General features: G+C 26.9%; 3 protein-coding genes, 1 long non-coding RNA gene and 1 pseudogene across 5 annotated transcripts; 2 read left to right on the top strand and 3 right to left on the bottom strand.

The window, feature by feature from the left end:
- Nucleotides 1-3,550: 3,550 nt before the first annotated feature.
- LOC149880635 (uncharacterized) lies at nt 3,551-4,487 on the bottom strand (annotated as a pseudogene).
- A 7-nt stretch (nt 4,488-4,494) lies between these two features.
- On the bottom strand, nt 4,495-5,409 carry LOC149880634 (zinc finger MYM-type protein 1-like). The gene has a single exon (XM_090069212.1). The coding sequence runs from the start codon at nt 5,407-5,409 to the stop codon at nt 4,495-4,497; it is 915 nt and encodes a 304-aa protein (XP_089925338.1).
- Nucleotides 5,410-6,680: 1,271 nt separating this feature from the next.
- Nucleotides 6,681-16,575, top strand: LOC145195603 (trimethyllysine dioxygenase, mitochondrial-like). 2 transcript variants are annotated; one of them, XR_016445564.1, is made up of 13 exons: nt 6,681-7,063; nt 7,266-7,350; nt 7,654-7,714; nt 8,229-8,313; nt 8,390-8,459; nt 8,598-8,642; nt 12,281-12,328; nt 12,419-12,588; nt 12,764-12,911; nt 13,007-13,083; nt 13,626-13,787; nt 14,083-14,290; nt 16,313-16,575. XR_016445564.1 is itself a non-coding variant. In XM_090068615.1 (12 exons), exons 1-12 carry the CDS (start codon nt 6,873-6,875, stop codon nt 14,204-14,206), a joined length of 1,266 nt encoding a protein of 421 aa, XP_089924741.1. In that variant the 5' UTR covers nt 6,681-6,872; the 3' UTR covers nt 14,207-14,407. The 2 variants fall into 2 exon arrangements, 1 of the variants encoding a protein (XP_089924741.1); XM_090068615.1 differs by lacking the exon at nt 16,313-16,575 and having other exon boundaries at nt 14,083-14,407.
- On the top strand, nt 14,244-15,173 carry LOC149880633 (uncharacterized). Its single transcript, XM_090069211.1, has 2 exons — nt 14,244-14,251; nt 14,657-15,173. Exons 1-2 carry the CDS (start codon nt 14,244-14,246, stop codon nt 15,171-15,173), a joined length of 525 nt encoding a protein of 174 aa, XP_089925337.1.
- Nucleotides 16,576-18,274: 1,699 nt separating the features above from the next.
- On the bottom strand, nt 18,275-19,987 carry LOC149880632 (uncharacterized). The gene is made up of 3 exons (XR_016445619.1): nt 19,815-19,987; nt 19,333-19,422; nt 18,275-19,245 (listed from the first exon to the last, which is right to left on the bottom strand). It is a non-coding gene; the product is annotated as an uncharacterized LOC149880632 (long non-coding RNA).
- Between the last annotated feature and the right edge of the window lie 4,155 nt (nt 19,988-24,142).

The following is a 24,142-nucleotide window of genomic DNA, read 5'->3' as shown; positions in this document are numbered from 1 at the left end:
AGTTATACCTCAGACAGAACCAAAGTATATGCCCTCATAAGTGCTAGTAGAGTGTGCAAGTTGACAATAAGTCTAGGCAGAAAACATCCATAAAAGTTATGGCCTGGTGTTGGCAAGAATTTGTGCAAGTCATGTTAATTTAATACTGATGATATATTTAATTGTATGGCCTAAGATTACAAGCGTTAACCAACCTTTGACAACCACTATCGATTTGTCTCTATGATTAACACTTCACCAAACTTATTGTTTTTTAGTTACCGTTGCCTTACCAGCCATGGTACTCATTGTTCTTCCTCCAATGGTACTTCTTGTGGCACCTAATAGCTTATCAGTCTTATTGGCTGTCAAGCTAGCAGTTTCCGGGATTGATCCTTTTTTAACACTAATAAATTCAACTATTGCCAAATGCACTTGGTGGCTCGTAGTTATATTTGAGAGTCAACTCTGTCTTGAAGAACAAATCCTGTGGGATAAGATATAAACCCAATGGGAGAGCAAAGTTCATATATAATGAGACGTTTGATAAAATGCTTTGATATGAGCAATGTAAGCAGAAAGATCTATTAGTCGTTTTATGTGTACCTCGAGAATATTTACAAGCTCAGTCTAAGCATATAAAGCTTTAGCACTAGCACTTACAATTGGACTCCTTGCAGGCTTTTGTATCAAGAGTACATAAATAACATATGTGCAAATAGCCCTGCTGCAGTGATGCCATTGATTAGCTCTGGTATTTGCCCTGCAAACTGATGTATGAAATAATAGTCACCAGTTTTTCAATCTTGTACTAAGCATCGCAGATCATAATTTAAAGACCAAGGTAAAATCTCTACAAAGTTTGTCTCATAGTACAGTAAATATGAAAACGATATAAAGCACGCATGAATACATTTCAGCATAAAGATGTTCTACCTCGACACCTCATGTTGCTCTAGCTAGACTTACAGCGAAGGATAACACCTCAGTGTAAGGAATACTAATTTTTGTGAAAACATATGAAAGTGGTACGCTCAGATAAAGCATGCGAAATTAAAATCCTGCTTTACATCATTGATCTTACGTAGGTAATTTGATAAAGTTAGCTACGTAAGATCAATGATGAAAATTTCTATATTTTCCAGAGTTAGATGATAATGTTCCAGCTGGGATTGTGTTTGTGAGATTTGGATTACCTGCGTATGATTTAATTTCACTATTTAAAAGTGGTGGAGCCCTTTTTAAGCGAGTAATTTAATAGGCGTTATTTTGGGTTCTAAACTTTGTTCCGTTAACCTAAATAAATAATTAGTATCTCTCAGTTACACCACTTTACTGTATGTCCAAAACATAAATTTTGCTTAGAAGAGCACAATAGCACAATTGAAATCTTTATTTTAAACTTGGGTTTTTATTACGTTCTCCCAAGAAAAAAACCGAAGACATTGGCAAGTATCAAATACTGAAAACTAAGTAAGTAAAGACTTCCTCCACTGCGCATGATACTTTTAGACTAAAGTAATAAAAATTCATTTAAGCTGGTTAAGTTCATTTGTTTAAAATAAAATTTTTAAATTTGAACCTAGGTCCTCAAAACTGCGGGACACGGTGTTATAGTCTCACCAAAACCCTCTCCCTGAATTCTCTATAATCCAGAACTGAGAACATACAGTTCGCTGCTTAACCAGTTACAAAAACTGTCTTATTGAAATTGATTATGCTTGAATTGCTTGCTAAATTAATTGAAACTGAAATGCACGGCTCAGTTTGTTAAAACTGTAGGCAATGGTGGTAAAAAAAACTAATGAAAACTATTATAAAATTTTCTTGTCAATTATTTTAACTTCCTAACAGTCAGAAGCTATTAAAATCTTTTTTGAAATCGCAAATTTCTGTTCGCGATATAAAGTTAATTAGATGTTAATAATTGTTCATTAGTTTATCAATTTTTTTTTCCAGAAAACATTAAAGTGAGATGACGAGATTTAACAATCATATTTAACAAAATGTTTGCTAAAAAAGATCAATCTGTTGGTAATAACGGAAGATTTTATCATAGAGCCGTTCAAACATCTTCATAAATCCAAAGAGCGACGCATCAATAATGAGCACTAATTTGTATGTTAAAAATGTTTACTAAAGAAATACTGCCCCTTTTGATCGTAATATCCTTATGAAATTAACTTTGCAAAATTTGTATTTTTACTGAAGAAACAAGATTTTTTTAAAGAAAATTTTGTTTAAATTCAGCGTAAATGACAATTCAACGATAAATATCGTTTTATTGCTTTTATTTACTGCGTTTCTGCGCTGCACATTTAGATTTTTAGTAAAGCATACAAAGAAAGAGAATTCTATATAATTTCATTGAAACATCAATGTAAAAACATAAGTTGAGAGTAAATAAAATATGTTTGGTTAAAATTCCGAAACTATTACAAACCAAAATTGAAAAACTCGACTCAGAAAAATTCAAGATAAAAATCAGTAGTTTAGTATACACAAATCGAGTTTAAAAAAAAGCAATAGAAGCATTAAAAAAGCTAAGCAGTTTTCTTGCGTTCTTTCGCGGCTTTTTCACTTCAGCAAAGCTCGATACTTAAACCCTACTATTAAGATGGGGCCCAAACGGACCCCACGAGTAGTTTATTTTTGCATTATATATTTATGTAGTAAGTATTTTTTTTTCAAAATTTTATGCATCTGTTAAATATCAGAAGATGTACAAAGACCAAAAAAATGTTTTTTTAGCATTACTTCCTTTTTTTAGTTATTTTCAAAATATACATCAATGATTTTTTAAAAATATATATCAATAGTTTTTCTTATAAACTTAATTGTGTTTCATAACTTATGATTTTAAAAACTGTTTTTATTTTTTTATTTGTAATTCAATCTTTTTCTTTGATAAGTTGAAGTCAAAAACAGAATCTAAAAGAAATATTACAATGGACAACTTTTTCACATCAGTAACACTTGCACAAGAACTTTTGGAGAAAAAACTAAGTCTAGTTGGAACGATGCGCAAAAATAAAAAAGAAATTCCTACAAAATTTTTACCTGGTCGAACTTGAGAAGTCTACTCTTCATTGTTTGGTCACCTAGAACAAATAACTTTACTCTCATATGTCCCAAAGAAAGGAAAGTCAGCCATTCTGCTGAGTAGCAATCATCGTGATGCAGAGTTATCGAGCCGCCCTATTAAAGAACCACAGATAATTCAGGACTATAATTCAACGAAGAGGGGAGTAGGTACTCTTGACCAAATGGTCTCTACTTTTTCTACAAAGAGAATGACCCGCAGGTATTAATAAATATAACAATACTCTATATAAGTTTATGAAATCTAATATTTATTTGTCTATTTTTTTTAATTCAGGTAGCCTATGGTAATCTCTTACAACATCCTAGACATATCTGCTGTTAATGCTTTTGTAATTTGGATGCATTTAAATTCTACATGGAATAAACAGAAGACGCATCGCTGAAGATTGTTTTTAAAAGAACTCGGTAAATCTCTGGTGGCAAACCAACTCCAGTCAAGACTGTTACTTCCAAATTTCTCTTTAAACTAACACAACTCCATTTGCAAGTCACATGCAAATATTCCATCACAAAATGTTGAACTAAGTTCTTCAATGTCGTTCAACGCACCACAAAATAACACAAAAAGAAGCAATAATGAAAATAAAGCGAAAGATGATAGTAATTTTGATGTGAAAATAAAACGAGGTAGATGCAAGCTTTGTGTTAGATCACTTGATAAAAAAGTTCGAAGTACTTGTGATAAATGGAACAATTTTGTATCCTGTACACTCAGCAAAATTTCTTCAATCGAATATATATTTCTTTGTGAACACTGTACAAAGTAAACCATACATGCATATATATATATAAATGCATATATATATATATATATATATATATATATACAGTGCCGGCTTTAGCATTTATTTTTTAAACCTTGGTCTGATAGAAACTTCAAATGAAAATGATGGCTTCAAATTTAATTCAACTGCAATTAATTCTGCATCAGAAATAACTTTTTCAAAAGCTTTATCTGAGCGATATAACTTTAAGAAGTTAACAGTTTTGTTCAAAGCTTATTTGGCTTCAGAAATGTAAATTTCAATATTCTGAATAAATTTGCTTGCTAAGTTTACTTGGTTCAAAGTATTGAACCGTATCACAGCACAGCAACAAAATTTAAAGTTTTTTATCTTTTGAGCTAATATCTCTGCTTCATGACGTGAAGATGGATCATAAGAAATGTCCTGACTGATTTCAAAAAAGAGCATCAAGTATTTCTCCAGCACAGTATCATAAAGGCCTCACAGCTTCAATTCTGCTTTCCCATCTTCTTGCACTCAAAGGTTTTTGAAAGATTTTTTTACGAAGATGATTTTTCAAAACTGTCCATCTACGAGATGATCCACTAAGAATGTTATAAATGACTTGAACCATTCCAAATTAATTCACAGCCTCTCCAGATGATTTTGCAGCATCATTAAAGACCTAGTTTATTGAATGAGCATGACATGGTACAAAGAAGGTTCTGCTGTTCTTTTCCAATATTCTTTTCTGCGCTCCTGACTGATGTCCTCTCATACTCGCACCGTTGTCGTAGCCCTGTCCACGCATACCTTCAATTTGAATCCCAGTTTGAGTCAACATTTGTAGAATAACATTTGTGGGTGCTGCACCAGTTGTCTGCTCTACAGGTATGAAATGGATGAAATGTTCACAGACTTTAACTTCAGCATTTTCCATTTGAACAAAACGAAGCACAATTGACATTTGTTCCACTTTACTCACATCTTGGGTACAATCCACTATAATGGAAAAATATTTGGCCATTTTCAGCTTTGACAAAATTTCTTCACGAATTCGTTTTTCAATTATTTGAATGAGTTCTTTTTGTATATTTTTCCCCAAGTAATTGGTGTTAATCTCCTCATTATTTATTCGGTGAACGTGACCTGCCATAACTGCATCAAACTGTGCTAGCAGTTCAACTAGTTTCAGGAAGTTTCCATTACTTTTCTCATGTAAAACATCAGAATTTCCACGAAAGGCAAGACATTGTTCTCCTAAAAATGTCTCTATTGCAAATAATCTTTCCAGAACTAACTGCCAACGGTGTATCTCTGCACTGAGAAATCGTTGTTGTAATGCATCAATTGTTTTGTTGGTATCTATTCGGTTTGCTAATTCCATCCATTTGCTTAATGAAGCGATGTGATTTTTAGAACTGTCATGTTCCTTCAGCTGTCTGTGCAAATTTTTCCAGTCTCCAAAACCGATTGTCTTTAAATGTTTGTCCATGTCCCCAAACAACTTACATAAGAAACAAAACACAACATCTTTTCTTATAGAGTATATAAGCCAGGATCTTTTAACAACTTCACCATTCCTGAGAACTTTTTGCATTCATAAAGGATTAAATCTTCTGTTGTTGGCATTGACAGAAAATAGAAAAGATGGATTAGGTGCTGATGGACCATTTTTAACAAGAGTCACTCGATGATCATCTGGAATTCGATCAGGCCAATTGGCAGGCCCTGTCCGGTCTATAGTTGGTTAAGTTTGAAAACTCTGTTCTTCTTCTGGCTATCCAATTTACTAAGTCGTAGATAAACTTGCTTAATCTCCCAATTTAGATTTTTCACCTTTCGGCTCATTTTTCACTTCCAAGTTTGAACTTGTTGTTGTATCTTGAATGTTATGGATTTCATAACAAACACTAACATTACAAGGATCTCTCATAGCCGTTAGCTTGCTTTCGGTGTTATTAAAAGAGTTGCTTAAAGATTCAGACATTTGTTCATCCTCTTCTCTTCATTTATCTTTTTGCTTTCTGTAGAAATCACAAGACTTCTTTCTTTTATGTCCTACCATTTTTATCTATGGATGTCAGAAAAAAGTTAATACTCAAAATATTTCCACACTTTTAACAATACTCTTTACCTTCGGAATTGGCTGTAATTTGGTCAAAATATGTTTTAGGTCAGGAAATAACTTGTTGGCCTTTCAGAAACCTGAACTGAAACAAATCCAAATTAAAATAAATCTAAATTGAAAGTCAGAACCAAAATTTGAACTCACTCAAGATAAAAAACTTGTTAGTCAAGTCTTCTTTATTGAATTTACTTGATTCAAAACTAGTTTTAAAATAAAAAGTACCAGCACAATTTTTTTATTGATTGTACCTTAAACTCTTACAACCTTCTTCTTTTAAAACTGGTTAAAAATATAAAAAAAAAATAAAAATGTTGAGAAAATCAACAAATGTGTAAACGTTGAAGACTGACCCCAAATAAATGATTTCGCAAACTGAACATTTTAAAAAATAAGATAAAATTTTTTATATAATCAAAACTCAAAATGCCGCCCTAGGAAAGTGCCGCCCGAGGCAGCTGCCTCTCTTGCCTGTGCCTAGAGCCGGCACTGTATATATATATATATATATATATATATATATATATATATATATATATATATATATATATATATATATATATATATTATATATATATATATATATATATATATAAATAGTTTAGATTTTTTTTTTTGTTGATAACAAAGTAATGTATTATTTTTGGTAAAACAGAATAAAATTATCTTTGTTAATCTTTTTAAACAACGAATTATTTTATTAAAAACATGGTTATTTAGTTGGGGTCCGTATGGACCCCGACGTAACAATTAGCGACGGCATAGAAGGGTTAAACATATTTTGCGTAATTCTACAAGCGTTACTTTTGAAAGTCAAATTTGCAAGTGGACTTTGATCACTTTTTGATTAATACTTTACCTGCGAGTCGTCAGAAACGAGCTATGCCGACATCATAGTAAATAACCTGTGAAAGCACCTGTTTTTCCTATACAGCATGCCTACCCTTAGGTTATTTCGGAAGTTACTAGAAAATCAATTACTACAGCTAAATAGAGATTCAAACAAAGTTTCTAAAAGATGGACTAGCAATACTTATAGTACACAAGTTCAGGCGTCTGTCATTACTTGGGAGTCATCAAAAAAATATCTACAAATAAATTTCTCTAACAACGAAGAGCACAAATAGTAAATCAGTTGTTTCATTTTCATTTTACAGTTTATGGTTGATAACTATTAACCGTAGACCATAAAAGTTAGTAAATGTAAAACTAGTAGTAGCTAATACAAACAAGCTATCTCTTGTGTTATGTTAACTTAAGAGTTTGTTAAAATGAAACCCATGTTATAATATCTGTTATAAGTTGCTTTAAAAATGTTTATTTCAAAGCCATTTTATGTGGTTGCGAGATCATTGTAGATGCTCAAAGTGTTACAGTAAATCAACTCAAGCAAGAACTCAGTTAACACATCAAGTATGTGAAAAAAAGCATTTTTGATTGAGCATAGCATAAAGATATTAACAATTTATGAAATAAAGACATGTTTTTAATGAAATTCTGAAAGAAAACATTTAAATTGATTGTTCTGAAAATTGGTAGCATTTTGATATTGTTAATTTTTTGCATGCATAGATTTCATAAGCATTTAAAATGACCTTTTGGCTTTAAGATCAACTCAAACTGATGTTGTGGTGAATTATATAAAAAGTGAATCCAATACTTACTACCAGTTTGACTGTAATTTTTGAAAAGAAAATCTTCTGTTATTTTCAATAGGTACTACCCATTGTTTTGCCATTGCATGTTTCACTTGATGAAGGAAACCTAATTGTAGAGTGTAAGTCATAACAAAAAGAATGCTATCTTTAGAGTTAAAATCTTTTTTTGTTTTTAAAAAGTGAAAAAACTTTAGTAAGAAACTTTTTAAGTTCTGATTTTTAGTGTTTTTAAGTTTTCAAGCATTTGTTTATCTTATTTTATTTATGACTTATTAATAATCAAGCATTTAATATTTGTTAAACCCATAAGTTTTAAATAGGAATTTTTATTTTGAAAATAAAAGAAAAAACCATCAAACTTTTTTATGGTGTAATGTGTTTATAACAAAAAGGTTTTTCTTGAATTCTACTAATGGAAGTTAAATAATAAATAGAGAACTTTTTTTTTTTGATTTAAATATAAAGATTAGTTACCTTATCATTAGTAAAATGTGCAGTAATTGCTGGTATTTCCAAAAATGCATGTTCTATATACACAAAAGACATTTTTTTTGGAAACATTTTAAATGACACTAAAGTCAATTTGTTTTAATAACCAAACTAAAATGATGTGTGTTTTTCATTTTTTTGCAGGGAATGACAACCATTTATCAACATACAGTGGAAGTTGGTTGTTCCAGAATCATTATGGTAAACCAAATGAAACATTTCTTCTCAGGTAGATTTGGCATATTGTTTTTTATTGTAAATGTTAAAACTTTAAAACAACAGTTAATACTAGGTCTGTTTTTTAGTGATATAAAACGTAAATATTGGGGAAAAGAAATACAAAACAATGTTCCTGAATCAATTCATTTTGATAATGTGCGTTAGACTTTTTTTGTTATTGTTGTTATAAATGTGTTCTTTTATGTCCTCATCTTTTGTGCGTTTTATTGTTGTAGTCATTAATATTATTAGTATCTTAGAATATGTAATATTTATAAAAAATATATACTTTAGGTACTTAGGGAAAAGGAATCTCTCCTGAGGCTGTTGGAATATATTGTAAGTAGATTAATAAAAAGATAATCTTGTTACAAGCTTTTATAATATTTCTGATTTGATAAAAACTAATAATCTTTTTGCTGTTGTATTTTTTCTAAGACTGGAACCACCCATCATATTTTTTATCTCCCACTTAATTGTCTTACTTTCTTCTCAAAATTTGATGAAAATAAAAAAATGACTCTTACTATAATAATTATTATATTCTCTGATTATCTAAACCTTTTATCTCAATATTTTTGAATATAGATAATATCCTAAAGTTTACTTACATCACTATAATATTTTATATAATGAATTTTAAAAAATCGATAAAATTTTTCTATAACATTTTTGTCTTAAAATTATGCCGCTAATATGCATTAGAACTGAAAAGTTTTTGAGTTTTTGACTTTGATATAAAAATTGTGCTTGCCAACTACTATTCACAACATCATTACATGTATTGCATGCATCATTACATATTATGTTATTACAATACCAACACACATTATGTATGTGTGTTATGGGCAAGTTATAAGGGTTCTTGTTTTTAAGGAAATTACTGAATCTTAGGCTACTCCTGGAAATCTATTTAATTGGTGTCAAAACTGATCAAAGAAAAAAATTTGCCAATTGAGTCACTCTAGTGTCTCTCTTAGAGCCAATTTAGAAACCTAAAAAATGGCTGAAGTCCTAAAGCTAGCATGAATGCTCATATTAAAACTTTTTAACTGATTTTTTTTTATTGTTTAAGTAAATATCTATTTTTTCATATAAAAGCAATGGTTAATCAAGTTTTTGTCATGTTTTTCTGTTTTATTATGTTTTGTAGCATTCAAAATTTTGCAGTAAAATTTTGTGAGGCTGATGAAATTTTATGTTTAACACTTTTTGTGAATTCATAAATAATTTTTTTTTCTTTATTTATTACATTGTTTGTTAAAGTTACAAAAAATCATATTTTGGTTTATATTTTATTTTAAAGTATATACAAGTAAATAGACAAACAGATTTTGTAATGTTTCTAGTGCCATCATTTTTAAAATCTTTTTTTTTGTACGCAGAGAGTCCATCTGCTAACCTTTTCTTTGACAAGTTTGAAGAATTTTTGTTAAGTTTTTTTACTGCAAACCTGGTTTTATCAACAGTAAATAATCAATTCATTTTTTTTTACTGTATATGTGCACAAACTGCTGCATCATTCCCACAGATTTTTCAGCAGGATCATTTACCACTACTAGGGATTAAGCAAAATCCTGAATGATCTTAAGGCTTGATTAGGTACACAAATACAAGAGTGGTTCTTAACACTAAGAAAAAAATAATTTATTTTGTATTCAGTGGGGTACTTTTAAGTTGCTGACTTCAATAAAGAAAAACCAAAAAGTTTATAGTTTTAGTTAAAGTTTAAAGTTTATAGTAAATAATTTTATTTTAGGGGTCCTTAACTTGGAATTTAGATTTACCTACTTTTTAAAGCATAAAATTCATTTTCATATCTTTGTTGAGAAAAGTTGACAGTAATCCTGTGATGGTGAAGAATCTATGGCTGCTCTCAGTGACTAAGTCTTGCAAATTCTTGTAGGGTCAACAATAGTTCTTTTTAGTGGATGTTCTATACCTGGTGTTTACAGGGTTCTCATCATTAGATGTTTTGTGTTGCCTGTAACACAATCTTCAAAGAATGCTATTGCAAGCAGCTCCTCAGACAAATACAATAAATTTCCGAGTGTATTTTTCATTTCAATATTATATTATAGCCATCACAAGGCTGGAATTTTTGTAGTTGATTTCTGCTAATGCAATATCATTAGAAACCACATGCAGTATCTGAGGTTGATAATTAAAAGCTCTAGAACTTTTTAAAAATCATTACTTCTGGACCCTTTGAAGGACCAAATGAGATAAGAACCATGGCATCAAAGATATTTTCCAGGATGTGATGACAGCAGGTAAACCAAATCATATCTTTATCTAGTTTCTCTTCCAGAAGTATACAGGTACTATCTCTGGGACTTCTGCGTACAAATGTGGTGTCAAAGCACAAGCAACTCACATTCTCTCTAATGTTCCAAGTCATATTTACCTCATAAGCTGCTGCAGATAAAGTTTCTCCTGTTCCAGATGGGAGCTTTGGAACACAAAAAAGCTAGTCAACTCCTAGATGGTTATGTGGTTTACTAACTTCTTGCTGCTGATGTCTTCCCATAATATATCATCCAGTGAATATTTACCCGAAATGTTGGTTTGAATTTAACTCTCAAATTTTCTGCAATCTTCTTCTGTTTTTTTATTCTTTCTTAGCAAATAGCAGGCTGAGATTCTGCAATGCTGGAGTCAAGACAAGTGTAGGATATCTGTCACTGATTTTAGCCGAGCCAAAGTATATGGCTAATTTGCTGCATTACAATTTGCTGATAATCACTCCCAGACTTATTGACAATAGATCTTTTTAAAGCACTACAGGTGATATATCATTGATTGATGCTACAACAGCCAGAAAGCCACCATAAATATCTTTGAAAATTTATTGTAGAGTTGTTTTCTTTTACATGGTTACCATCATCTTATCATACTCAACCCATCATACTCAACCCATCCTTTTTGTTAAAAAAAGAAAAGACTTCCCTAACAATTATTTCTAGTTATTTGTAATTGTAATTAGTTTTCATTTCTATGCTGCACATTGCTTTGTAGCATATAAAATATACATTGCAGCACAAATATTCGTTGCAGTATATAAAATTACAGTTGCAATTAAACTAATAAAAGTAATACAAAGTTTTTTTGTGTAAAAATATGAAATAGAACAAGAAAATATTGAAGATACTTTCAATTAAAAAAAAATTCTTTTGTTCTTGACCTGAGATCCCTCACTCTGCTTGTAGCTTTTTTCATTTTGAACAATTTCTTTCATTTTCCATCATAATCTGTGTATAAATGTTAATATGTTTTCTTAAAAAACGAATGACAAATGATTTATTCAGATTTAGTGCAAACTTCAAAGATATTAAAGTTTATTTTGCTGCCTGCTATACATTCATTAAACATTTATATAATTGTTAGTAAAGTATACAGTTTAAATATATTTTAATGGAACATGCATAATGTGTTGAGTTTATTTTGTTCTTATGGCTATTTTCAAAGTTTCTCTCATTTTGACTGCTATCAAATGTAATAAAACAGACAAACTAAGGCAAAGACTCAATTAACTAACAATTTTATGTGGCAATAGAGATATCTACATGGGCTATAAAAAATAAAATCAGTTTAAAAACTTCATGTTATCACTCCATTTTAACTGTTGGAGTATAGCCAATTTGGTGTTTTTTGCAGGTTTTTTTAAAATGATTCTAAGGGAAAGAATTGAAGTGATCTAATTGGCCTGATTTTTTTTATAGGTCAGATTGGGCTCATGACGCATTTGTAGGGGTAGTATAATAAAGTTCAAGAATTTCTTTCAAAAACAAGATTCAAGAATTTCTGATACATTCACAGATGTAATACATGAATCTTTTTGTGTATTGCATGTGCATTTTTACATGTATTTTACATATATTTATTTGATGTTAAAAATTTATATTATCATGCATTATAAATTTACCTTTTCTTATGCATAAATATATTTTTGAAATTAAATTTACTACTTATTATAGGCAATCTATGGCTTTGTTATTGTCAAAAACACTCCAACAACATTAGAGGTTTTAATTTTAATATTCCAGTTTTAACAACTTATGGCAATAATAAAAAAATTACTCATTCATTTTGATTGATAATTATTTTTTAAATAGGCTGTTAGAAACATAGCAAATCTTATTGGATCCCCTCGTAAAAACCTCTATGGGGATGTATGGCTAACAACTAACCAATCTGAAGAAAGTATGGAGCATGCTGACTTGGCATATTCAAATGTAGCCCTTCCTGGTCATACTGATGGCACTTATTTCCTTGATTCTCCAGGGTAATTTAAAGTTTAGGAATTAGATGAGAGTAAACTTATGACATAGGCCATTGAGAAATGGCATATTCATTGAAATGAGATTAAGGTTAAGGCCATTGAGAAATGGCATATTCATTGAAATGAGATTAAGGTTTTATTTATTTCTTAGTTAATATTTTGTTTTCCTTGCCCTTAGTCTACAAATGTTCCATTGTCACGAACATACAGGAAGTGGTGGAGAGACTCTGCTTATTGATGCTATAAATGCTGCTAAAAAGCTGAGAGAAAATGATCCATCTGCATTTGAATTTTTAGCAAAAACACACATTCCTGCTAAATACTATGTAGACGCAAATTATTAAATTCTTTTTTTTTTTTTTTTTTGAAGTCAGTTTTTTGTTTTTAGTTAGCATTTTTTTAAATTTTACTTATTTTGTAGGAAAAAGGTCATAACTTAAAAGCTTTAGGGCCTATTATTAAGACGAACCCGTATTCTGAAGAGATATACCAAGTCAGGTATGAATTTCAGTTTTTGTTCTCAAAGTTTGAAAGACCAAAAAATTTTATAACATTAATTTTTAATCTTCATTTGAAGTAATACGTCCTTACGAGTGTTGTATGTTAAAAGCTTAACTATCAATTAATGGTTATTTGGAGCCATAATGACACATCTAAGTTTTAGTTTATTAAGCCACTTTTAGATCTTTTTGAAGCAGAAAAAGCAATACCTCCAATATCAATTCTTTTAATTTTGATGTGGTATATAAAATCCAGTAGTAATAAATTTTGTAAGACGTGAAAATGTGATATGTAGTAGTTAAATTGTAATCAAACTACTTTTACCGCAATTGTTTGTAAAGAAAAGTTTTTTTTTGAATATTGTTTTACGTGAAAAAAAAACAATTAATGCGAAAGGTTTGAAAGAAATATAAATAGCTATAAAGAAAAATAAATAACTATAAACAATGGAAAAGCAATTGCAGGACAGCTTGATTATCTTGAAACTACAGTGTGACGATTTATTCCTCTCTGGTCTTCAACTTTTCTCTGGTTTTCAGAATAAATGATGGAGATCGTGACGTCATTGGTTGTCTACAATTCGGCGAGGTTGAAACGTTTTACAAAAGTTACATCGCCTACTTGGACATCTTATACAGCAAAGAGCAGGAGTTTTGGTTTAAATTGGTCCCAGGAAATTTATTAATTGTAAATAACTGGAGGTTAGTAGATGTTTGGTTATGCTTAGTTTAATAAGTTTTGCGTGGTTCTTTTAGATCTGAGTTCAAGAATCGAACTTAAAAATTTTAGTCATACTTAATCTGAAGCATGTAGTAAACCTATCTTCCAACCGAAAGTCAGATTTGAAGTATGGGTTGAAATTTCAAATTCGATTCTTGCATTACGAGATTTAAAAAAATAATAATTTAGTTATTCATATGAACTCTGCAAAGTTAAACCTGATTTGGAAAAATACTCCTTATTTCAAGCTAAATTTGGTTTTGATGATTTTGTTAGGGTCCTTCATGGACGCGCAGCATTTACTGGTAAACGTAGCCTGAGCGGTTGCTATGTAAATATGGACGATTACTTAAGTACTATTCGTGTGTTACGTGAAAAAATACGCGGAATACCCGCTTAAAAAAACGACTTAAAGAGAAGCGTTGTCACAATCAACCATGGTAAAGTAAAACTGCTAATTGAAGTTGAAATTTGATTTTCACAAGTATGCTGAGTTGATATTTTTAAAGTAGATTTTTATAAAACACTGTAAAGTTGTTCTTTAAAAAGTCAATTAGTTGAAATTTCATTTTCACAAATATGTTAAATTAATGCTTATAAATTAAGTTTTTCTTTGAAACGTTACGAAGTTGCTATTTAAAAACCCCAGTAGCCATTTTAGATTTAACTCGGATACCTAATAGACATTTCTCTAATTCGATTGCGCAACTAATTTCTCAGCTTGAAAAAGAGGCCAGTAAGGACAAAAATGTAAACAGATTAAAACTCTTTCTCGAAGTGATCTGTTTTAAGATACCTTATTATATGGTCAAATTTTATATATCTTAAACTTGGTGCTATACCAATTTAGCCAAATTTACTGTACTGAGTTGCTTTGTCAAAGATCTTCCAGCCTAACGATTCAAAGAAGTCTGTTTTCACATAATAAGCATCACGTAACCTATAAAGGATTAGTTGGAATTGCTCCTTCTGGTGCAGTAACATTTGTTAGTGAACTATTTGTTGGCTCTATTTCTGATATTGAAATAGTTAAGCAATCAGGACTTTTGCAAAAAGAGCTATGGGAGAGTGGTGATTCTATAATGGCTGATAGGGGTTTTTTAATTAATGATCTGCTTAAGCCTTTAGGTGTAACACTGAATATTCCAGCCTTTTTAAATGGGAGAGATCAGCTATCATATGAAGAGGTTATAGAAAGTCAAACAATAGCAGCTTTAAGAATTCATGTAGAACGTGCCATACAACGAATTAAGAAAAATAAACAAATACGAAATGAAATACCTCTTGTTTTATATGGATCAATTAATCAAATTTGGACTGTAAGCTGTTTATTGTGTAACTTTATAGATCCTCTTATAAAACAGTAAAAATATAAGATATGTAATATTTATTACTGAGAAACATAGAATGATAAAATATATTTTTTATAAAAATCGCTTAACTTATCGATAACATCTAAAAAATAAAATTCATCAAAATCAACATTTACAATAATAATTCCTTTATAAACATAAACTATGAACAAACAATGAGTTAGTCCAGATAAACCCAGGGCCATTTGGACCTGGTATAATAGCCAAATAAGTGATCCTTCTTTAGAAATAATTCTCCTGTAGGTAATGAACCAATATAAAATGTTTCTTCCTTAACTAAATCATTAGGATTTTCATTTCTTTTTGTGTAAGGACACTTAATTTCAATTAAACATGGCTTTGAATAAATTAAAACAAGTCCATCTGGACTTGCACCTAGCCAAGGGATGCATGGTTGAACTAATAACCCAGTCTCAAGTATTTTGATATTTTGGTTTAATCGATAAAGCATTACATTTTAAAATTTTTCTTTTGCAATTTCTTCATTAATATTACCGTGATTTAGCATTTCTTTAACATTGTTGGATTTTTTAATGTCTTCTGTAAGTTGTTTTATCAAAAATTCAAAGTTACTTTTCCTAATATAAATCTTATGTGCATTTGATGATGTTATTCTATATTTTCTCTCCTTAGACCATTGTGCACATTGCCTTTGTTTTACAGTTTTTTTTTTGTAATGATATACTTTCTTCTTGTGAGACAATTATTTTTTTCATAAACTCCATTTCTTTTGGGGAATAATTCCATGTATCAGGTATATCTAAAAATTTACTAGGTAAGGTAAGGTTAGAAGTTATAACAGATTCGCATTCAACATTTTGACATAAGTGTGATAAAACAATAAAATTTCGTTCAACTGGTAAAAGTTGATATGAAAGTGGGGATCCTAAACACTGCATGCCAAATTTTGTGATTTCTGAATCAATGAGAATTTTATTTGGTATAATATGAGCATAGCCAATATTTGGATTAATTTTTTTAAAATTATTCTGTAGCTTCATTACAGCATTTAAGTTGTCTATAAAATTGAAGTTACATCTTGCCTCATATACTGTTGGGTTAATCCCTTTTTATAAAGTTAGCATGAAGTACGTTTTTCATTACAGGATATATTTTTTTCTGTTTCTCACCAGGCACTCCCCATTTTCTTAAAGTACTTGTGCAAGCGATTTCAGAAGGAACAACTTTAAAAGAATTTAATGAGTAATCTGCCAACTCTAACAGTAAACCCATAATGTGATTGCAATAACCACTTAATCCAGCTGGGCAACTGCAAGAAGCCTTATCAACTTGACTATTTTTGCGATTTATGTATATTTGCATTTTACGAATCATTTTTTTCATACTTGCTCGACAGGTACATTTTGCAATGAAGTGTTTGAGTGTTCGTGTTGTAAATAAGCTGTCTGTAGAAATGTAACGTTCTTGCTTAAATTTCAGTCCTCTTTCTAACGTTTTTTTATAGTTTTTCTTTTTAATTTACCGCATTTGTTCATATGATTATCAATTTCACGTCTGGTGAACACTGGGAGAAACTCAAGAGATTTTCCCCAGCACATATCTTCTTTTACCGATACATCTTTTTTTGAATTTAATTCTATCTTCAGATCTCTATTTATATCATCTAATATTAGATTTTGAATTTTTTTATCTTTAAAGCAGTCACTATTAAATCCATTCATTTTTTATTGGACAAGTAATTTATTAAGAATTATCCTTTAAATTGTTTGCAGCTATTTGTTTACATTTTTGTCCTTACTGGCCTCTTTTTCAAGCTGAGAAATTAGTTGCGCAATCGAATTAGAGAAATGTCTATTATAGCGACAAGTTACGTGTTTTTGCTCAATGGCTTTTAGATTGCGCTTAATGCGTTTTTTCCCCCTCTCCTCACTAATGTTGCTACTTGTATAAATGGTTTTTTTAAAATTTTTTGCTTGGAGTTTCTAAAGATTCCTTCAATAACCTTGATTAAAATTTGAGTGAAAACTAAAATTTTGTTAAAATCTGAAAACTGAAAAACTTTGAAGAACATAGATCTCGGAGCAAATATAAAAATAGAGATTTTATTATAAATATTTAACAAACTAATGTTTTAACTATATATGTAATATAAATAATTTTTTGTCTATTGATAATTTGTTATACCTCAACCAGGCTACTTTTCATTTTTTTGTTTTATCATCAAGAAGAAACTGTAAATTTCCTTAAAGTCCATTGATTGATATACTTTTAAAATTAAATACCATCAAAGAAATATATCAGCAAAAAAAAAAAAATACTGTATAAGGACTGATCCGTTCCCAAAGGATCCCGATGACCTTCTCCAAGACGACTAGAAAGCAAATGTTTTTATAGATGAAGACATAACGCGAATTAAAAAGGTTTTGGAACAGTAATGAAAATCTATACCGTCCCTAGTGGAACAGACTCTGCTAGAATAAGACATTTTCATTACTTTTTACCAATACAAATAACAAACGGACTTAAGCTAAAATTTTTGAATATCAATAAAATAATGCGGATATAGTGATGCAGTACCATTTTCATCGAAAAGCGTTTTTTTTTTAAAAATAACTTTTTAAAAGGCTTAATTTATCCGATGTCATTTCCTAATCGAAATTTAATTTTCGTGCAAAACACTCCACCTCTTGAAAATACTTCTTCAGATTTAGCACTTGTTGGAAGAATGGTCATCAAATGAACTAGAACTATTTGAATATACAGTGCCAAAAATAATTTTATTAGTTGCGGCTTTACTGCTTTTATTGAAAAATGTAAGTGGTAAAGCCGCAACTAGTAAAATAATTGTTTTAAACAGAAAAAACCAAGTTAAGATCTCAAAACACTAATTAGGGTCTGTTAAACACGTGTGTAACGTGTGTCTGAAATTATTGTTCTTCTCTCTTTAATATACTATATTAAATTTTCTCTTAGTGAAATGCTTAAAAATGTGTTTCAGTTACCAAGCATCATAACTTTTAATCAAAGATTAACTACTTATATGCTAACTTTAGTGCTGAGTCCTTTCAACGTGCAACTTAGAACGGGTTGAATCCTTGATATTATATTTGACTGTAATTTTACTTCACTTTCATTCAATTTTGTCCATTTTTAAAAACTATTAGGTTTTTTCGAATGCCATCTTTAAGCTTTAGAAAATCTTTTCATCATTCTTAATAAACTACTTCGTCTCGTTTTACAATTTAAAATTAGAGAAAGTTCTTTCCCAATAGGTTCTTGAACGTAATTTTTGGTCGGTGATTTTCTGAAAAGTCTTACTGTTGTTTTTTTGTAATTGTTTCATATTAAAAAAAAGAATTCTGTGTTTTTTAGAACAAGAATGATAGTGTCAGTAATTTAAAAACATCAAAATTTTCATCTTCGATTTCCAGAAAATTAGAATAATTAGAATCAAAATCTACAAAAAGTAATATATTAGCATCATTGCATCGTTTATACGTCTTTTGTGCTACTGTTATGAGGAAGTTTTATGATAACTGTTCGCCATGTACAAGACACAACTGATAGTTTTTATAAAGTAAGTTCACCGGTCTCTTATTAACGGTAGCTCTGTCTAATGTAATACAACAAACAATAATTAACAAAATTATATTAAATTATTCTAGCTTCTTTTCAATTAGTTCTGCGTATACTTCCGCAGGTACAGATCCGTAAATTCGACTCAATCCTAGATTCCAGAACATGCCATTATTTCCATAAATTTTTTTTTTGAAAAAATCCCCGATATTTAAATATCGGGGATTTTTTTGGATCTCCATTCATCTGCGAAAAGGCTGCTTTGCTATTGGATGTCCATTTTCTGCGAAAGGCTATTGGATGTCCATTCTCTTCTTTGCTATTGAGCTTATTTGAAATTTCCTCTAAAACTTCGTAATTTGTATCTGCAAAATCCATTTTTTATTTTTGAGTGGTTTTTGGCGATTTTGGTAGCCCTTTGCTTTCAATATCATTTTTAAATCCTCAGATGTATAAAATTTAATAGGAAAGGGATGCCACTTTTTGCTATCATTCTTGAAAGTACAGCCTCAAGAGATTCGTTGTTTTTCTTAAAAAAAAATAATTTTGATATTACAGCAACTGCAGATTTCTTTTGACTGCTCTTCGCTATTTCTTTTCAACTCATTAATCTTACGTTAACTCTTTTGATGGTAAACCACTAGTACTTCCACCTGCTGTTTTAATCATTTTGTGGATTGTTAACATATGACCACATCTCTCGTTTCTATATAATGATAGTAATACGAAATTGTATTTTTATCATTTTCATCTGTCAAAATGAAATAAAACACAAGGTTTTTCATCAAACATAAAAACGAAGTGCCTAAAATAAATTTACTAGTTCAAAGTGCAAAACGATCCAATTTCTATTTTATTTCAAACTTTTAATTACAATCGTCAAGTTTACTCAATCAAAGACTGCATTACACTGTTAAATATTGTGATGTCATTGACAAAAAGTAAACATACTATATTTTATACTTACTTATAACACGGTGTTTTTTATTATAACACGTTGTTTTTTAAAAATAACGAGCAAATATCAATTAAAGCAATCTGTACAAAATAAAAAAATAATTTACCGGTAAAAAGATTTGGACAAAAATAAACTTTTACCGGTAATACAAGCCATCGTTGGGCTCATCGTGGTGGTAGACGATATAAACAAAGATGCCATAATTAAACATTTGTATCCACATTGACATCATCATCTTACACATATGCAGAGGTAAGTGCTGAGTTTCACTTTGCGCTTTTTCAGCTTACCACTATTGAGTTTACTATTAAGTTCTAAAGATAATATCAAGTTTGAGACATAATGTAAAGTTGCTGTGATTTTAATCAAAAATTTTTTTTAAGAAGAAAAATAAAAGTTTGAATATCTACGCTAGACTAATGATCCAACAAAATATTTATTAATATTTTACGGAATTCCTTGTACCGTTAAGGTCATATAATGAAATTTAGCTATTTATTATCAATCCATTTTATTTACATTATATAAAATTTATAATTGCGGTTTTTAAGAAATTAAAGCCAAATCAACTTTGACAATAGATATCTCTGCAAATATCTCTAATGTGTCCAATTCTTAATTAATTTTTATTATGAATATAACCTTTATTTGATAAAACTTGATTTTGAAACACTGATAATTCAGACTGGTTCGCCAGGCTAAATGTTGTGGCATCAAATGAAGCTTTTTTTTTTTTATAGAAGAGTAGTAGTCCGGTAGTTATAAAACAGAGGGTTTCTGAAATCTGGACAAAGTGCAAGGGACAAAAAAAAAACAACAAAATTATAAAGGAAGTCCCTGTGCCATTTAAGAACTTGGGAGACTTCTATTGGGTTTTTCATTTTAACTTTATATATTGTGTAATAAATTTATAATAATTTTGCGTTATGATAAAAGTTGGAGGCTTTTAAAATTGGATGACAAGCTCCTAAATAAGTTAATAAGTTAAAAGGTTACTTCAAAAGTTTTAAATTCTTTCACGACGTTTAAGCATAAAACAACATTTTTTGATACAAAAATACAGAGTTAAGTATTAAAATACAAAATTTGAACATAAAAATACCCGTTAAAAAAAAAAATTTTACTAATAACAGACAGTCTCCATGAACAAGATGCTGATATTGATGATCAAGATGCTGATATTGATGAAATTACAAAAATCTTTCAATACAATTGTTCAAAATTGTTAATGACTCACAAAGTCTTGTTTCAATAAAATCTAAGTTTTTTAATATTATGTTTGAACTTAATATTATGTTTGAACTTTATATTATGTTATGTATGAACTTAATATTATGTTTTGAACTTTAATATTATATTTAAACATAAAATCTGTACTACTGTTATCGAAAGTTTAAGTTGATATTTTTAGACGATTAATGACGAGTTAAAGAATTTTACAATATGCATTTTTTTTTTCTTGGAGTTTTTAATTATTATGTCTAAATACTGTAAAAAAAAAAAAAAATTTCTAATAGATATTAACTAATTATTTTATGAGTTAGATCTTTTCTAAATGAGTTAGATTTTATCTAAATACTGTAAAAAAAAAAAAAAAATTTCTAATAGATATTAACTAATAATTTTATGAGTAAGAAATTCTTTTCTAAAATTTGACTTCTCTGCTTCAAACTTTCTTACATTATTTGTTTATATTATTTCACTTAATTAAGTATTTGCTCCATATAGTAACTTTAGTTGAGCGTTTTTCTCAACAGCGCGCTGTTGAGAAAAACTTTTGGTAAGTACCGGTGCTTTTTTTAATCTATTCGAAGTTCAAAAAGAAGCTAAAAAATATATAATCATTTCCGTTTCAGAGAAACATTTCTATAACCGCATGAATAATACTCGAATATAAATATATAAAATATATAAAAATATATAAAAATATATAAAAATATATAAAAATATATAAAAAATACATAAAAATAAATGTATAAAAATAAATGTATAAAAATAAATGTATAAAAATAAATATATAAGAAAAAATATGTAAAAATAAATATATAAAAAATATATAAAAATAAATGTATAAAAATAAATGTATAAAAATAAATGTATAAAAATAAATATATAAAAAATATATAAAAATAAATGTATAAAAATAAATATATAAAAATAAGTATATAAAAAATATATAAAAATAAATGTATAAAAATAAATGTATAAAAACAAATATATAAGAATAAATATATAAAAATAAATATATAAAAAATATATAAAAATAAATATATAAAAGTATATAAAAATAAATGTATAAAAATAAATGTATAAAAATAAATGTATAAAAATAAATATATAAAAAATATATAAAAATAAATGTATAAAAATAAATGTATAAAAATAAATATATAAAAATAAGTATATAAAAAATATATAAAAATAAATGTATAAAAATAAATGTATAAAAACAAATATATAAGAATAAATATATAAAAAGAAATATATAAAAAATATATAAAAATAAATATATAAAAGTATATAAAAATAAATGTATAAAAATAAATGTATAAAAATAAATGTATAAAAATAAATGTATAAAAATAAATATATAAAAAAAAATATATAAAAATAAATATAAAAAAATAAATATATAAAAAAAAATATTTAAAAATAAATATATAAAAAGAAATATATAAAAAATATATAAAAATAAATATATAAAAGTATATAAAAATAAATGTATAAAAATAAATGTATAAAAATAAATGTATAAAAATAAATGTATAAAAAAAAATATATAAAAATAAATATATAAAAATAAATGTATAAAAACAAATATAAAAATAAATGTATAAAAATAAATGTATAAAAATAAATTTATAAAAATAAATACATAAAAATAAATATATAAAAAATATATAAAAATAAATGTATAAAAATAAATATATAAAAATAAGTATATAAAAAATATATAAAAATAAATGTATAAAAATAAATGTATAAAAACAAATATATAAGAATAAATATATAAAAATAAATATATAAAAAATATATAAAAATAAATATATAAAAGTATATAAAAATAAATGTATAAAAATAAATGTATAAAAATAAATGTATAAAAATAAATATATAAAAAATATATAAAAATAAATGTATAAAAATAAATGTATAAAAATAAATATATAAAAATAAGTATATAAAAAATATATAAAAATAAATGTATAAAAATAAATGTATAAAAACAAATATATAAGAATAAATATATAAAAAGAAATATATAAAAAATATATAAAAATAAATATATAAAAGTATATAAAAATAAATGTATAAAAATAAATGTATAAAAATAAATGTATAAAAATAAATGTATAAAAATAAATATATAAAAAAATATATATAAAAATAAATATAAAAAAATAAATATATAAAAAAAAATATTTAAAAATAAATATATAAAAAGAAATATATAAAAAATATATAAAAATAAATATATAAAAGTATATAAAAATAAATGTATAAAAATAAATGTATAAAAATAAATGTATAAAAATAAATGTATAAAATTAAATATATAAAAAAAAATATATAAAAATAAATATAAAAAAATAAATATATAAAAAAAAATATTTAAAAATAAATATATAAAAAGAAATATATAAAAGTAAATGTATAAAAATAAATATAAAAAAATAAATATATAAAAAATATATAAAAATAAATGTATAAAAATAAATGTATAAAAATAAATATATAAAAATAAATATATAAAAATAAATATATAAAAAATATATAAAAATAAATGTATAAAAATAAATATAAAAAAATAAATATATAAAAAAAAATATATAAAAATAAATATAAAAAAATAAATATATAAAAAAAAATATTTAAAAATAAATATATAAAAATAAATATATAAAAATAAATGTATAAAAATAAATATATAAAAATAAGTATATAAAAAATATATAAAAATAAATGTATAAAAATAAATGTATAAAAACAAATATATAAGAATAAATATATAAAAATAAATATATAAAAAATATATAAAAATAAATATATAAAAGTATATAAAAATAAATGTATAAAAATAAATGTATAAAAATAAATGTATAAAAATAAATATATAAAAAATATATAAAAATAAATGTATAAAAATAAATGTATAAAAATAAATATATAAAAATAAGTATATAAAAAATATATAAAAATAAATGTATAAAAATAAATGTATAAAAACAAATATATAAGAATAAATATATAAAAAGAAATATATAAAAAATATATAAAAATAAATATATAAAAGTATATAAAAATAAATGTATAAAAATAAATGTATAAAAATAAATGTATAAAAATAAATGTATAAAAATAAATATATAAAAAAAAATATATAAAAATAAATATAAAAAAATAAATATATAAAAAAAAATATTTAAAAATAAATATATAAAAAGAAATATATAAAAAATATATAAAA

The sequence above is a fragment of the Hydra viridissima genome, unplaced genomic scaffold, assembly GCF_058129835.1.
Source record: "Hydra viridissima isolate aposymbiotic clone 2 unplaced genomic scaffold, HvirCarnegie_v1 scaffold_12, whole genome shotgun sequence".
Taxonomy (NCBI): Eukaryota; Metazoa; Cnidaria; class Hydrozoa; order Anthoathecata; family Hydridae; genus Hydra; species Hydra viridissima.
The sequence above is the reverse complement of the archived record's forward strand: the minus strand, read 5'-3'. Positions and strand labels throughout refer to the sequence as shown.

Excerpts from the sequence above, each read along its gene's own strand:
- LOC149880634 (XM_090069212.1), bottom strand. The coding sequence starts at position 5,409 with ATGCAAAAAGTTCTCAGGAATGGTGAAGTTGTTAAAAGATCCTGGCTT.
- LOC145195603 (XM_090068615.1), top strand. The coding sequence starts at position 6,873 with ATGCCTACCCTTAGGTTATTTCGGAAGTTACTAGAAAATCAATTACTA. Across the intron at positions 7,351-7,653 it reads GAACTCAGTTAACACATCAA|GTACTACCCATTGTTTTGCC; the intron begins GTATGTGAAAAA and ends TATTTTCAATAG. Across the intron at positions 13,084-13,625 it reads GAAGAGATATACCAAGTCAG|AATAAATGATGGAGATCGTG; the intron begins GTATGAATTTCA and ends TCTGGTTTTCAG.